Source organism: Quercus robur, chromosome 12 (assembly GCF_932294415.1).
Source record: "Quercus robur chromosome 12, dhQueRobu3.1, whole genome shotgun sequence".
Classification (NCBI taxonomy): Eukaryota; Viridiplantae; Streptophyta; class Magnoliopsida; order Fagales; family Fagaceae; genus Quercus; species Quercus robur.
In genome coordinates this window covers 40,891,707-40,908,695 of record NC_065545.1, presented here as the reverse complement: position 1 = coordinate 40,908,695, position 16,989 = coordinate 40,891,707, and the positions used below count along the sequence as shown (strand labels likewise).

The window sequence follows — 16,989 nt, the reverse complement described above, 5'->3', positions numbered from 1 at the left end:
AAGGTAGTAATTACATGCGTATAAGGGTTGCTATTGATATTACGAAGCCGCTGTGCAAGGGACGTAAAGTCACATGGGACCAAGATTCAGATGGCTGGGTACCATTCAAATATGAGCGATTACCAAACCTCTGTTACTGGTGTGGGAGTTTATGCCATGATGATAAAGAATGTATCCTCTAGCTTCAGAGTAATGGGACTTTATCAGCGGAGGATCAACAGTTTGGACCCTGGATTTGGGCTACTCAACCGAATCAGATGAAGAAAACCTCAATTGAAGTGCAAGGTTTCGAGGAGCATAGCCAGAGAACAAAAATTATGTCTCACAGAGTTACGGAGAGGCCGATACTAGGAAAGGATGTATCTCTGGTGAGTAATGGTCAAGTTACGAATCAGATGACAGTGGTTGTGTCCGAGGTTACATCGGAAAAGGGGTCGGTGGCAAGCAGAGAAGGCACAAAACTGAATCCGGTTAGTCCGGATTTTGAGGAGGTTTTGCGGGATTTGGATGAGTCAATCAACGCTTTTCCAGGGACTTTAAATGCTGATTCGAATATATCTAATCATCGTGAGGAAAAAGGGGAGGAGATGACGCTTTTGGAGGTATCGGTGTTACAGGCAAAAAATAAGTTGATTTTAGAAGACAAATTGCATGAAAGTGGGGGTAATCAAAAGGAGATAATTTCGGTGGGCAGTTTCCAAGTTGGTTGGACAGCTGGAGACGGAGAGAAAAAAGGTAGAAAGAGTGGTGGAGGCAGAAATAAAGATAAGACACATGCAAGGAATAAAAGTCCATCTAAGGGTGACGTAATAAACCTGAATACTCTAGATTCTATTCCTGATAAACGTAGTGGGCCAAAAAAAGGTACATGGTCCAGAATTATGCTACGGCCCAACCCCACGAGTGAGATGGATTGCATGGTTGAAGAGATAGGCCCAAAACGCAAAGACAATAAGTTGACGGATGTTGAGGTCGTGTCGCATGCAAAGAAGTTTAAGAAGGCAGAGAGTTCTGTTGTAGAAAGCAATGTTGCGGTTAACCACTCAGGATCGGTGGAGGTTGCGGAGCAACCCCGCCGGGTTCAATGAGTCTCATAAGTTGGAACTGTCGAGGGCTTGGGAACCTTCGGACAGTTAAGGCTTTGGAGAGGATGGTTTCCAAAGAAGATCCCAACTTTGTCTTCCTTATGGAGACAAAAGCAGACATGGAATGGATGATTATGGTTCGTGATAGATGCAAGTTCAAGAATGGTCTCATTGTGCCGAGTGAAGGGAAAAGTGGTGGGTTGGCTTTATTTTGGAAGGAAGGTATAAAACTGGATGTTCAAACTTATTCTTAATCTCATATAGATGCATTGGTACATGGTGAAGGAGAGGTAGGCTGGTGGCACCTGACTGGGTTTTACGGTGATCCGGACATGAATAAAAGACCTGAATCATGGAGAAAACTTAGGTACCTTAGTAAAACATCAGATTTGCCATGGTTAGTTATTGGTAACTTTAATGAGATTGCAAGTGTTTTTTAGAAAGAAGGTGGTAGTGACAGGCCACGGCAACAAATGGGTAACTTTGTGGACACAATAAACTGGTGCAGTCTTAAAGATTTGGGCTATACTGGTCCAAAGTTCACATGGCTGTATCAAACGGCTGCTGGAGTTCAAATCAGAGAACGACTGGATAGAGCACTTGCTACGAATGGGTGGACGGATCTCTTTCCGGAGGCTAAACTCTTCCACCTTACCTCCGCGGCCTCGAATCACTCTCCACTATCATTGCACATGGTAAGAAGGAGGCGAATGCGAAAAATGGGCCGGGTGTTTAGGTTCGAGTCAATGTGGCTAAAGGAACCTAGATGTGAAGAGATTGTCCATGAAGCTTGGGATGAAGGTAAGGCCATTGCCTCGGATTTTTCATTGATGTCATGCTTGGACCGTTGTAGGGCTAGGTTGGAGGATTGGAATAAGGTGGAGTTTGGCCACGTGGGAAAAACTATTGCTGATTTGCAAAAGCATTTAGAATGGCTAGAAAGACAACCTGTGTCTCCGGAGAATATACGGTCTATGAAAGCAACTCGGGTTGAACTAAATTGTTGGTTAGAAAAGGAGGACGCCATGTGGTTGCAAAGATCTCGCATCAACTGGTTACAAAATGGTGATAGGAACACAAGATTTTTCCATGAGAAAGCGTCATCTCGCTTTAGGAAGAATTTTATAGAGGGCCTATTGGATGAAAATGGGCAGTGGCAGGAAGATGAGTCTCAGGTGGAGAGCATTGTGGTGGATTATTACAGAAGCCTTTTTCAATCTAACAACCCTACGGATTTTTCTGAAATTTTAGAAGTTGTTCAACACAAGGTGAGCCTGACCATGAATCAAAACCTCACTAAAGATTTTAGTGTTTGTGAAGTGTCGCGGGCCCTAAAACAGATGTACCCCTTGAAAGCGCCTGGTCCTGATGGCATGCCTCCTTTGTTCTTCCAGCACTTTTGGCCTAAGGTGGGAGAAGAGGTCACAAAGACAGTTTTGGATTTTCTAAACTCAGGTATTGTTCCTCCAAACTTTAATGAAACTCATGTGGTGCTTATTTCTAAATGTAAAGAGCCAAAAAGAATTACTGATTTTAGGCCAATTAGCTTATGCAATGTGATGTATAAAATTGCTTCCAAAGCTGTTGCCAACAGGATGAAGAAGATTCTTCCTTCAATTATCAGTGACACCCAAAGTGCATTTATGCACGGCAGGTTGATCACTGATAATGTTCTTGTAGCTTTTGAAACGATGCACCATATCAGTCAGAAGAAAATTGGCAAAATTGGTGAGATGACTCTAAAACTGGACATGAGTAAAGCCTATGATAGGGTTGAGTGGTGCTGGCTGGAGAAGGTAATGCAGAAGCTGGGTTTTGATGACAAATGGAGAGCTTTAATCATGAGATGTGTTACGTCAGTCACCTACTCTTTCAAGATTAATGGTAAACCGCGTGGGAGTGTCACCCCTAGCAGAGGAATCCGACAAGGAGATCCTCTATCTCCATATCTCTTTCTTTTATGTGCAGAGGGATTATCAGCACTTATAAAGAAGGCAGTGGACTGTGGTCAATTGAGAGGGGTAGCGGTTTGTCGAAATGGCCCTAAATTGTCTCATCTTTTTTTCGCTGATGATAGCTTGATTTTTTGTAGAGCTTCTCTAGAGGAGTGCAATGCTCTTCAAAGTGTTTTACAGGTCTATGAGAGTGCATCTGGTTAGCAACTGAATCGTGCGAAAACATCGCTATTTTTTAGTAGCAATACGCCAAGTCAGATTCAAGATGAGATTAAAATAAAGTTTGGTGCTCAGGTAATTAAGCTGCATGAAAAATACCTGGGATTGCCGTCTCTAGTAGGTAGACGCAAAAGGAACACATTCAATGACATCAAAGAGAAGCTGAAGAAAAAGTTAGCCGGTTGGAAAGAAAAACTGCTGTCTAAGGCTGGAAAGGAGGTTTTAATCAAAGCTGTGGCTCAAGCTATACCAACTTATACTATGAGTTGCTTTAAAATACCTGACTCTCTTTGTGCGGAGCTTACTGGCTTGATTCGGAATTTCTGGTAGGGCCAAAAGCAGGATGAGAAGAAGATGTTGTGGCTGAGCTGGGATAAACTGTGTTCTCCTAAGGCAGAAGGGGGTCTGGGATTTAAGAAGTTAAAAGAATTTAATCTAGCTCTTTTGGCAAAATAGGGTTGGCAGCTTCAAAATCGGTATGACACCCTTGCATACAGAGTGCTCAAGGCCAAGTATATTCCACACTGTGAGTTTTCTCAGGCCTCTCTGGGTAATAATCCATCTTATACATGGCGCAGTATCATGGCAGCACAGACAATTGTGAAACAGGGTCTGCGATGGAGGATTGGAAATGGGGAGCATGTACGAGTCTGGGGAGACAAATGGCTGCCAACGCCCTCCACTTACAAAGTCACCTCTCCTAGAATGTTTTTGCATGGTCAAACAATGGTGAGTGAGTTGATAGATAAGGAGAAGGCCAGCTGGAAAACAGAGGTGGTTGATGCTCTGTTTCTACCTTATGAAGCAGAGGTTATAAAAAGTATTCCTCTGAGCGCGCATCTCCCAGCAGACAAGCAAGTTTGGGCATGTAGTTCTAATGGTGTCTTTATGGTACGAAGTGCATATTGGGTGGCAGTGGAAATGACGAAAGGGGTGAGGAGTGGGTCGTGCTCTGATGATAGGCAAAATAGGAAGTTCTGGAGAAAGATATGGGAGCTTGCTACACCTCCGAAAATCAAACATTTCACCTGGAGAGCATGCCGGGACATATTGCCTACAAAAGCAAACTTAGTTCGGCGAAGGGTGTTAATGGAAGATGTATGTGATGGCTGCAAGTTGGCGTCGGAAAATTCAAATCATTGCTTCTGGACATGCAAGTTTGCACGTGAGTTGTGGGAGAGTTCTAAGCTAGCTCTGCCTTTTGAACTGGATTGTGACTGTAGCTTCAAGGATATTATGTGGGGCTTGCTTATGGAGGAGGACAGTACACCGGAAATGGCTGCCAAAGTTGCGACGTGTGCTTGGGCGTTATGGGGGAATCGGAATGAGGTTAGAGTGGGTGGGCAACGCAAATCCGGGCTGACTCTGTCTTAGATGGCAGTACAATTCCTAGAAGAATACTATGCGGTTTTGGGTACTGACACAAGCACATGCACGCCAAGAACTCAACAGTCAACGTGGGCCCCTCCACAAGGTTTGGTGTATAAGGTGAACGTGGATGGGGCAATATTCTCAGACCTGAAGGCAGTGGGTTTTGGAGCTATCATCAGGGATGAAAAAGGAGCTGTAGTAGCAGCTTTGAGCAGAAAATTCCATGCTCCGTTGGGCGCTGCAGAAGCTGAAGCAAAGGTTGCGGAGATGGGGGTACAATTTGCAAAAGATATTGGCGTGCGTGAGTTTATCCTGGAAGGTGACTCTTTGAACGTGTATTGTGCACTTCAGGGCCTGTCAACGCCTCCTCCTTCAGTTGATGCAGTGATTCTTGGTGTGCAAACTGCTTGCTCAGAGTTTCGTTATGTCGAGTTCTCCTATATTTGGCGTGAAGGAAATAGACCAGCTCATCTTTTAGCAAAATATGCCAAAGGCATTGATGATTATTGTACTTGGATTGAAGAATTTCCTTGTTTTTTAGAACATGCTCTTATCCATGATGTAAATGTTATTCCAGTGAATTAATAAAGTTTTCAGTCTTGCCATCAAAAAAATAAAAATAAAATAAAAATAAAAATAAAAGTGTTGTCAATAGTTTAAATTGATTTCATTCTAATTACTACAATTTATCATGTTAGCAATTATTTAATAAGAAAAGTAAAATCAACATATTAAATTCAATAAAACTGTCGTGTAAGTGTTTATATTCACACCTTTCAATCAAAGACTGCCACCTCAAATTTTTTTTTCCTAAAATAAGAATGGAAAGTAATACACCCAATTACAATCCCGTTAGTAGCCAATAATTTGTAGATTTAAAAAAAGTCAAAAAAAGTCTAGTTGCAATTAAGCCATTATCAATTATTACCAGAAGAGAAATGCAAGGGACAAATCTTTGTGACAACTTGAAAAAGCTAATAGAGACAACAAATCAAATAATAATGGATTGAAGAGGCTTTGATCCATAATTGAGATCGAACACAACCCAAGTTGGGCCTCTTTGATCCATTATATTATTTGCATTCTGAAATTGAAAACTTTGCTTTGCACCAAATAGTTCCAAATATTTATGAAATTTCTATTCAAATTTGTCCAATTTTAGTTTTCCCAACCTGGCCTCTCTATATCAGCTTTCTCAAATTGAAGGTGATCCAATTAATCAAAATAAATCCTGACCGTTCAATTTATAGGGTACTCTAGTCTATACAACCCATGAGCCTGAGCAAGATTAATTACCAGTTTCATCATATTATGTTTTTTCAGAACACTATGACTACTATCAGGGGCGTAGCCAGGAATAATTACTTGGAGGGGTCGGGTTGTAGTTGAGATATACTAAAATATAATTCGACCAATTTTCATGTGATTCAAACCACGAAAATTGGAAACTACGACGACAATTTTTCGGTCCTTTATATGGATACTCTATGTTTCTAACCTGTTATGAGATAAGCAGGTCGAATTACATCTTGTTCGTTGATAGGGAATTCATATATTTATTTATGTGATCCTGGATCATGGTCTATCCCTTTATATTAAATTCTTGTACATTTGGAGGGACGCTCAATAGACATTGATGTATCAACATTTGTTTCTACAGATTACCTAAGTTTTGAATGGCATATAACTTTTTCTTAAAAAAATGCATTAATTATTTGTCATTTGCTCATTATTTGGCACCTAATTTCAATCCCAAAAAAAATAAAAAATAAAAAATAAATTCAAAAAATGATAAACTAACTTGGAAGAGAGATATAATAAATTATCATATAAATTCATTCTTATACAGTCTCATGACCCTCACCCCACCTGGACCCACTCAAGAGACAAACAACACAAAAGCCAAAAAGGCTGAGTCATAGAGTTAGTGGGTCAAGAATAAAGAATCCAATAACAATAAACACAAAAAGATAAAATCAAATAAATATAAATTGCTTTACTGGCAAAAGATATCACATACACATGCTTGATATTTCTATTATGCTATTAGGCATGATCGCATGACGTGAGGATTGGGAATTCAGGCAGCATGAACTGAGGCCGTCAAGCAGAGCGCAGAGGCATGACTACATGAAGACTAGGAATTTAGGCAGAAGCGTGAGGTGATTTTTGTTTGATTAGGATTAGGGATTTCAAATTTGGGGTTGGGCTGGGCTAGAAGTGTCTTTAGTTTAGAGGAGAAGAATTTTGTATGATTAAGGATTTTGGGTTGGCTGGCTGGGCTGAATGTGAACAAATATTTTTGTTTTATTTGAAGTTGTATTGGACTAGTTGTTGAAAATAATTTGGGGGGGCCGGATTTAATTCTTGGAGGGGCCATGTCTTTATTTATTTTTTATTTTTTTTTATTTTTTTTATATACTTAAGGGAAAATTTAAAAATTTTGGGGGGACCATGGCCCCCCCAAGGAGCTAAGTAGCTCCGCCCCTGACTACTATCCTAAGTTATGGTGCTGAAAATGATCAGCAATTCCGTGGTTTAGTATGAACTTAAGAAAAGGATTTTGTCAGTATAATGTTGTCTGGGAAGGTTGTTTCTTTTTTTCTTTTTCTTTTTTTTCCTTTTTCAAAAACAAAAACATGTTTGAATTTAAATCCTTTAATTCTAACTTTTTTTTTTCCTTAAAAAAAAAAATCTCTCCAGTTTTTAGCTAGATTTGTGACACAAATCATTTATTTGATTTAAGTTGTTTACATGGGTTTCTCTAAGACCATTGAAATAAATTTTAAACGCTGCATTTTGCACATAGATGTCTAAAAATTAGAGAAAATTGAAGGATTTATTTATTTATTTTTATACAAGATAAAAATTCTACTCTAACCTAATCTAAGTGTATATATGTGTGAAACTCTCATCCAAAAATTTGAACCCCGACCCTTGCTTCCCACACTCCCATAAGTACTTATACTTGTGTAGTGAATATGGAGCATGACCCTTATTTGAGACATTAAGTATCTTCACATCTAACCGTATCTTTAAAGAAAATATCAATACTATATATAAAAATGGAAGATTTAAAATTTGATTACGCTCTTCTCCCATTGTGTCACAAAAGATTATACCATTAGCTTTTTTTTTTTTTTTTTCTTACTTGATTATTTAGTATTTTCACAATTTTGGTTTCCCTCTTTTAATATCTCCAATTAATTCCCCTTTCCCCATTTAATTGTCTCTTCCTCTCTCTCCATCAAGCCCATTAAATTGCCCCATGCTATTAATTGTTTTTCCTTATTTGCATGCTCCTTCATTATTAATTGTGATTTATTAATGTATGAGGTTTTTTTTTTTTTTTTTTTTTGGTAGCTACTCAAAAATGCCAATACACCTCCTTGAACTTTTGGGTGGTGGCTATTATACTCTCTGAACTTTTATTTTAGCCAGTTTATTCATTAAACTTTTTACAAGTGCCAAATAGAAGCATAAGTTAGACTGCCATTTAAAGAGAAGTTAGTCACTCATGTGACACACGTGTAAATTAAAAATACCCAATTGCACTATCAGGAGAGAGAAACCGAGGGGAGAGAGAGGATCTCTCAACCAAGCTGCAGCATTATTGGAGTTCGAACTCCTGCTGCCAATCTAGGCTTTAAAGTCCGACCCTATCAGTCATGGTCCTATTATTGTTCGATAGCCACTACTGGTTGAACTCATTGTTGATCTAAGCTTTTGTGTGTGTTTTTCATCTTCCCTCTTTTCTTTCATTTTCTCGACATACAAACATAGCTTTGATTTCATATTTCTTTTATTTTCTCAACCAGCAAGCAGGCCTTTGGTCTTAGCAAACAATCAAGTGTTTGATTAAACTTGATGATGAATTGGACAAAAAAAGGAAAAAAATCACTATCTAATGGCTTTCTTAGTGACGTTTGTCTATATATTGACCAATAAGCAGGCCCATACTATGATTTCGTTAGATTGGTTTTATTTGAGTTGGATAATGAAACTTGTTCTTTTTTCAATACTTCAATTTGTGTGTGTGTGTGTGTGTGTGTTTTTTTTTTCAATGCTTTAGTTGTTTCATCATAGATGACAGTTTAATAGATGCCTCTATTTGGCACTTTTGTAAAGTTCAATGAGTAAATTAGCTAAAATAAAAGTTCAAGGATGTAATGGCCATTACCCAAAAATTCAAGATATGTCTTGGTATTTTTCCTCCCTCTTTTAACACCATCAACTATCCTTCCCTCTTCCATTCATTCAACTCTTCTATCAAAAAAAAAAAAATCTTCTTCTCTCCAAAAAAAATCATCCAATTCTTCTCATGTTTATTACCTCATTATTTCTACTCTTTCTTAATTATTCTTACACCTAGAAATTCAAAGGATATAGATTTCCACTCTTCTTCTTTCTTCTTCTTCTTCTTCTTCTTCTTCTTCCTTTTTTTTTTTTTTTTTTCCCTATTAATAAATAAATAAAGTATGCTCTTCCCATATTGTGCCATGTAGGGTTTTACCATTAGCTTTCTCTCTCCTTTTTTTTTTTTTTTTTTTTTTTTTTTTTTTTTCATTCTTCTTTAATTATTCATGTTAACGGATTCTTTTAGGGTAATGATTAACAATTCATTTTAAGAAAGTTTTGCCATTACTTTTTATGGGAAATAGAAAAAACTATCAAAACATTAATTTTTTTTAATTTTCTTTTCCTATAAAATTTTTCTTAAAATAGATTGTTAATTATTGCCCTAAGGGCATCCATTAACATTTCCCTTTATTAATTCTTTTGCAATTTTTGGTTTCCCTCTTTTAATTTCTCCAATTAATTCCCCTTCCCCATTTGTCTCTTCCTCTCTCTCCAACAAACCCATTCAATTTCCCTGTCATTAATTGCTCATTCATTATTTTTTTTCCTTTTACTAACCTTTTAGTTTTCATAATTAATGTTTTTTCTTTCCTCTTTTAAGGCCTTCAAATGCACTCTTCTTCCCTCCATAAAAATCAATCAATTCTTCTCATGTTCCTCTTTATTTCCACTCTTTGTCTTTCCTTTCTCTACAAATTTGGTTGCAGTTAATGGTTACAACTTTACTCAATATTTTTTTATTAGATGTGAATTTTTGATAAATCCATTGTTGAATTATATATTTTTTCTTATATCCTCTATACTTACAAAATTTTCTGAAGATTGAAGATTAATAGTTTTGTCATCAATTAAACGTTTAAATTTCAAGTTTTTTAGTCTAAAATTATGCATAAGAAATAAGTTCATGGATTGAATAGAAAATAACATCTGATTGACACGAAATTTTACATGCGTGTTAAAAACATAAAGAACATAGAATCCAGTGATTGGATTTTCAAAATATATGTTTCTAAAAAAAAAAAAAAAAATGTTGTAGTCATCTTAATTTTTAGCAAGAGTCATAACCAATGGTTACAACCAAGTTTGTAGTCAACTTGTCCATAGAGTAAGCCGACCCAACCCATTTTAACTTGGCCCATGGGCGCAATGGGATGGGCATAGCAAGCTATTGACCAATTTATAGACTAGGCCAAAAGAAAAAACTGCAGCCCATGTCCTTGGCCATGGGCAATGCCCATTTTGTATTTAGCGGGCAGGGATACTACGTTGGGCCTAGTGGGCTACCCATTAGCTTGTGTTAGCATCTTATTTTATTATTTTTATAAGGAAATAATCAATTTTTTTATGAGGGAAGAATAAATCTATTTTTTTATTAAGGGTGTATTTAGATACCGCTTATTTTGCTAAAATTGAAAACTTATTGCTGAAAGTACTGTAGATAAAAGTAAAAGTTAGTTGAAATAGAACATTAAGGCCTATAAATAGTACTAAAAAGTGCAATGAAGCCCATGAATAATAGTAAAAATAAGCTGAATAGAAAAATAATTTCAATTTTTAATCTGTTCCGAAACACATGCTGAGGCTTGAAATGGTTTTTTTAATCTTTTAATAAAAAAATGTGCAATGGTTAATTCAACTTCAAAGTACTAGAAAAATTTATATTTAGTAGACTAAGTTTAATACAATCACTTTAAGTATCTTAGTAGTTTGGGGAGTTCTCTTAAAAAATTCATCTATAATGCCTCAAGATCAATCCCCCATAAGACCCATACTTCCCTTACATATTTTTATAATGAATTATAAGATATCGGGCTGGGCAACAATTTGGGGGTGCCAATAGGCTAGGCTAATGGGCTAGCCCATCTAGCGCCCATGGGCATAAAAACTAGCTCATGACCTGACCAAATGGGCTAGTGGGCTACCCATGGGCCTCAACAACAACAGGCTGGGCCGCCTATTAGCCTGGTGAACCATCAAGCTACTGGGTCCGGCAATGGGCAATGTGTTATTTGGCCTAAGGTTACAAATTCAGTTGATACATATTTTATTGGATATGAATTTTGACAAATCTACCATTGAATTACATTTTTTCTTATACCTTTAACGTTTGCAAAATATCGAGAAGATCGAATATCAATAATTATGTCATCAATTAAATGTTTAAATTTCAAGTTTTGTAGTTTAAAATAATGTATAAAATATAAATTTATGGATCGCATAGTAAACAACATTTGATTGGTATGAAATTTGACATATATATTAAAAACATAAAGAATATGCAATCCAACTATTAAAGTTTTCTTTCTCAAAAAAAAAAAAGGTAGAATTTTAAAATATATAGCTATGTTAATTTTAATGGGATTTATAGCCTTAAACTACAACTAGGTTTGTAACAAAAATTTGTCATTTTTTAGATTAGCATATATCATCTTGTGAGAGTGCCTTTTTCGGGATACTCAAGCCCAAGGATCCCGGGCCTGAATGAAAAGGAAAGGATTTGGTGGACCGGGCCTTGACTCACCGCAGCTAACAAGCTGTTTAAGAATCAAGTGAATGCAGAGAATACTCCTGACAATATACAGAAAAAATGACAAACAAGGATATCGAAGAGTGCCAAAAATTAACAACGTAAGTTCAGAAAGAAAGAAAAACAGGATTAGCAAGACGATAAAAAAAAAGTGCTGTGGGGATTCTGGGAATTATGAAACAGTATTTCATTAATACATTATCTGTTTGATTACAGAAAGCTCACTAGGACGTGATACAAGGTCCAATCAAGCTCAAAAATTGCAGTCTTGAATGGCTATTTCAGCCTTCAAAACTTGCAAAGTTTGATTCTCGTTGAATCCGAGTATGTGCAATAGTGGCCTTTACAGGATATCGGGAAGCAGTATTTGTTTTCCCTTAGTATTTTCTTTCTGCACAGATTTTTCTGATGGTTTTTCCTAGAGAATTTCTTCTTTCTTGTGTTTCTTTTCTTTTTTCCTCGCTGCCTTCTTCACAACCCATCCCCTCCTTTTATAGTGGAGTTTTCTGGGCGTCCTGGGGAACCGTTGGTTCCCCTGTTTTGTTCTTTTGCAAACAGAGCATGTTCTGTCCCCATCGTCTCGGTAAGTCCCTTTTCCGTTTTCTCTCATTCTTTCCTTCTCTTGGTTCTGATTCCTTCGAAAGCTTCTGGTTGGCCATCCTCTTTGGGACGTGCTAAGGTATGCCCTTCTCGGCATCCCCACTTCTGGCGCCTTCTACTTTTCCGTTTCTTTCCTATTTGGGCGGAATCCTGTTCTGCCTTTTTAAAATCGTTTTGTTATCATTCTTCTTCCCTGTCTTGGTTCCCCGACGCCTCTTCTGTCTGTGCCATGAAGGGTCGCTTGCGTTCTTTTGTTTTCTTGTTTTCTTTTTTCTGTCTTCTTTCTATCGATCTGTCCCGGTCTTCTTTTTTATTTGTGCTTGAAGGGATCTGCGCTTATTGAGGATCCTTGCTTCTCTATACTTTGCCGTGGTCTCTTTTTTGGATGCTTCTTTCTTTTCTGGGCTTCAGGATCCTCTGGGCCTTCCTTTTATTCCCCCATGAGTCATCCGTATCTATTGCTTTGGGCTTAGCCTGAATTTTTCCTTTTGGGCTTGACTTGTTCTTCTGTTTTGGGCTTATTTTATTATGACCTTTTTTAGACCTCAACACATCTCTCTACTCCTATCTTACCTTATTTTTTGATTTGTTTTCATGCTTCTCAAGTCCATTTTCACGTACACCATCAGACCAATCACCCATTTAATGGGCCTCTATCACCATTTATTCCCCTCATATAACACTTTTGTCTCTATCAAAGTCAACCCACCTGAGCATTTTGCCTAATCTATTTTCTATTCAATCGAATAAGAAATATTTCACTCACGGCAAAAATTAACAAGGAAGCTCTTTCTTTCTTCTAATCACCAACTCTAGTAATAAAGTCCACATCTATAAAGGCTAATCAAGAGCTCATTATCCAAAAGGTTTTTGGTCTCAACTCAAGTGAGTGGGACATTATAGGAAGGATTGACCCTAATTTCGGCTGTAAAAAAAGAGGCTTATTCAACTTAGCAAGGAAAATAGAAAAACCCAGATGGGACTTCATCTAGTTTGACGACCCTTTGCAAATTTATCATCCCATCTTCTAAAAGCCCAAAAATTCAATAAGACTGTAGAAAAAATCCAATAAAAAACAAGACATGCACCACTTAGTTTTATCCTCTCCCTCTAAATCTCACTTACTCGTGTGCTCTTCTTCTAAGAAATACTTGTTTTTTTTTTTTTTTAAGGGAGAGAGAAACTGGTTCTAACATGAAGGCACATCACAAATTCTAATAAAAAATCATGATAAATTCATATTGTTGGGACGCGGAAAGAAGGTCGTCTTTGAGAAAAATCCCAAACATCATAGATTTAAATAAAATTGTTTGATAGTTCTTAAGTCTGCAAGAATTGTGGTCTAACCTCGACAGCCAAGAAGGAAATATCCAATGTTCAATCTGAAGGAAATTATTCACTAACCCATTCTAATAATTATAAATTTATAATATGTTTTCTGGGCTTTGGGCTTGAAATTTGTGCGCTGGTAGCGGCAAAATTGGATCAAAAGCAGATTTTGTAGGAGCACTAGAATCAACTTTCCCTCATTCGAAGGCCCACCATAAATTATCTATAATCTCCGTGACACATTTCTCAAGTACGACAAAGGGACCATACTTTAGTAAATATAGAATTTGTTTCTAACACAAAGCCTAATTAAGTTTACATCTCCAAGTGACTTTTAGTCTTTTACACTTTCAATGGTTATCACTTGAATGGTTACTTGGAAATTACATCCCCCATTATGACATGAACCTCGTGATTACTGTAACTTACAATGGTAAAAACAAAACTCAGAAGATAACTACAAATTAAAAAAGCAATCACAAACTTAGTATTTACAAAGCTTATTTCCAAAACAAAGACTAATTAACTAAGATGAAGTTTCTATATATACTTTTAGACTTTTAATGACTGCCATTTAAATGGGAAATGATCATCGTCATTTTAAATGAAATTACTTCATTTTATTTTATTTCCTAAATCTATAGAGTGTTGATGTTATATAAAATTGGAAAATGCTAACGAATGCCTTTAGAGTATTGGTTAATAATTTATTTTAAAAAAGTTTTTATGGGAAAAAAAAAGTAATTAATATTTTGACATTTTTTTTTTATTTTTTATAAAAATGGTATCAAAACTTTCCTAAATTGGATTATTAACTAATACTCTAAGAGTACTCGTTAAAACATGACCCTATAAAAATTTTAAGTGAAGTGACATTGATTTTTTTTTAATAACAGAAAAACTATATTAATAACTAAAACAGGCAAAACAAAACACAAAAACAGCAAAGAGGCTGCCAATCATGTCTTCTTGATCAACATTACACAACAGAAGGGTTATTCCCTAAATCAAAAGATCTAGAAACTTTAAATACACATTTAGATTTATAACATCTAATATAAACCATAAAATTGATCCAATTTAAAATTTAAACCAATCAGCCTTTCACAAGTTCAACGCAATTCTCTTTCACTTCTTTGGCCAATGACTCATCAACTTTCTCATCTTCTTGAGCAACTTGTTGCTTCTCTTTCTCTTCTTTCTCCACCTTTAACCGCATATCTTCCTCAGCCTTTTTTCGTGCCTCCTCCTTAGCAGTCTCAAAAGCTTCAATCAAATTCTTCAAACATGTATCAGCATCTTCAGTTAGAGACTTGGGCATCAAATTCTCTGCAACATCAGCAGGAGTCATATTGGTTTCCTCCAACAAATGGCCAATAGTCTCAAACAGTTGGTGTGAGTCAACATCCAAATAATTCTTGGCAAGCACCTTGAATGCTTGAAAGCAACAATAGGACAATTCTATGTGCTTGTCCATACGTCCCCTCCTGATGAGAGCTGGATCAAGCTTTTCCACATGATTAGTCGTAAAAATGATGAGCCTCTCTCCCCCAGTAGCTGACCAAATTCCATCTATAAAATTCAACAACCCAGAGAGAGTGACCTTAGTTTTGCTTTCTTCTTCTTCATCTTTGGCCATTTTACTAACAGGATCCTTCGGTTCTTCCTCCTCCACTTTCTTATTCTTCTTCTTTCTCTGACCAGTAAGATCAAGTGAGCAATCAATATCTTCAATCACAATGATAGACTTACTTGTTGTCTCGATCAAAAGCTTCCTCAGCTCCGTGTTGTCCTTAACCGTTGTCAGTTCAAGATCGTAGATATCATACTTCAAGAAATCTGCCATGGCAGCAATCATACTAGACTTGCCAGTTCCAGGAGGACCATAAAGAAGATAGCCACGTTTCCAGGCCTTACCAATCTTCTTATAGTACTCTTTTCCCTGGCTGAACTTAGTAAGGTCATTCTTTATTTCTTCCTTTTTCTTTGACTCCATGGCCAAAGTATCAAAAGTTGATGGGTGCTCAAAAGCAACATGGCTCCATTTGCGTGCTTGGTATCCATGCCAATTCTGGCTTGGATTGTTAGTGTACAGCTTCCTTTGTCGATTTCTCACCGTTATTTCCTTCCCTTCTTGAAGTACATGATGAATGTATGTTCTAGTGACAAATTCTCGTTTAGACTTGTGGAAAGTGAGCTTGTAATACCTCTTCCCATCCGCTGCCTCCGGGTACCAAGAAAATGACTGTGTTCTTGGGGCGTGTTTCATTGAAGCCCACAGAAGCTTGACACCTTCAAATTCATCAGTAACCTCTTCGTTCTCAGCCATGCTCAGTATCACAGATTGACTACTGTCTTTGACAACTTCTGCTTTAAGATTTTTAGCTTTCATGGAGGACTTGTCACTGAGGTATGTTTGAATGGCAGCATAGGCTTCACTGCGCTTGAAATACTCGCCAGAAAATTCATGGAACGTGATGTGGATATTGGGGGACAAGAAGCCCACAAATTTCTGACCATATTTTAGGATAAAGTCACGAAGTTGTTGAGGGAAATATTGGTTAAACATGGCCCAAGCAAACATGATGCTCCCAATCACTGAGCCTAGTTGAGCCCACTTCTCCCCCATCATCATCGTCATCATTTTCCTTCTGCAAACTTTTGTAAATTGTTACAGAATCTTGCTCAAGAAGGAATAGTGCTGAGCTACGCTATATATAGAAACATTGTAGAGCTTAGTGTTATTTCTTTTGAACTATTCATTTCAGAATTATTGGAGTGATAAGAGATTGTGATGGGTTTAAAGTCATTTTTACGTGGATTCAATCATTCAACACTAGTTTACAAATATATATATATATATATATCAAAATTGTTACAAATTTTACTACAAATTGTCTACAATTGATATGATAATGAATGTGTGGTGGATTGCAACAACGTATTAAATGACTGTTTAAACTATTTAAAATAAGATAAAATTAAATTAAAAAGGAAGTTGTATGAGACTCACCCGCAACACAAAACAAAAATGTTGTAAAAATGCTTTAAAATTTTGTTACATCCCTGCACTTTCTCTAATGAAACTTGTGAAATTATTTGGAATAATGCTACATTTACTAATATTTTATTACATAAATGTTACAAGATGATGTGTCAACTTTTAAATATAAAACCAAAAAGTAATTTAAACTTTAAATTATATTATTGATGTAACATACATCACATTTATCATGCATGATGTCGTGATATAAAATTTTAACAATAAATCTAGATACACAATAAATTTATTATTACTTTTATCTATCTATCTATGTATCTATATATATATAAAATAGGTAAATTTGAGCGAAAATCTAATTTAAATTCAATTAAAGTCTAATTTTGTGTCATGTATCCTATCTAATCTAAGTTTTAAATTATTGTGTCAAGTGAGATAAATTAGTATAAAAATTGGATTTCAATTAGAGTTTAATCTTGCGCCATGTGTCCCATCTAATCTAAGTTTTTTTTTAATTTTTATGCCAAATGAGTTAATTTAGTG

General features: G+C 36.4%; 2 protein-coding genes across 2 annotated transcripts; one reads left to right on the top strand and one right to left on the bottom strand.

Annotated features, from left to right (window-relative positions):
- Positions 1–1,084: 1,084 nt before the first annotated feature.
- On the top strand, positions 1,085–4,633 carry LOC126708515 (uncharacterized). Its single transcript, XM_050408304.1, has 5 exons — positions 1,085–1,307; positions 1,350–1,482; positions 1,594–3,220; positions 3,335–3,478; positions 3,716–4,633. Exons 1-5 carry the CDS (start codon positions 1,085–1,087, stop codon positions 4,631–4,633), a joined length of 3,045 nt encoding a protein of 1,014 aa, XP_050264261.1.
- Positions 4,634–14,375: 9,742 nt separating this feature from the next.
- On the bottom strand, positions 14,376–16,207 carry LOC126709652 (AAA-ATPase At3g28580-like). Its single transcript, XM_050409962.1, has one exon. The coding sequence runs from the start codon at positions 16,087–16,089 to the stop codon at positions 14,542–14,544; it is 1,548 nt and encodes a 515-aa protein (XP_050265919.1). The 5' UTR covers positions 16,090–16,207; the 3' UTR covers positions 14,376–14,541.
- Between the last annotated feature and the right edge of the window lie 782 nt (positions 16,208–16,989).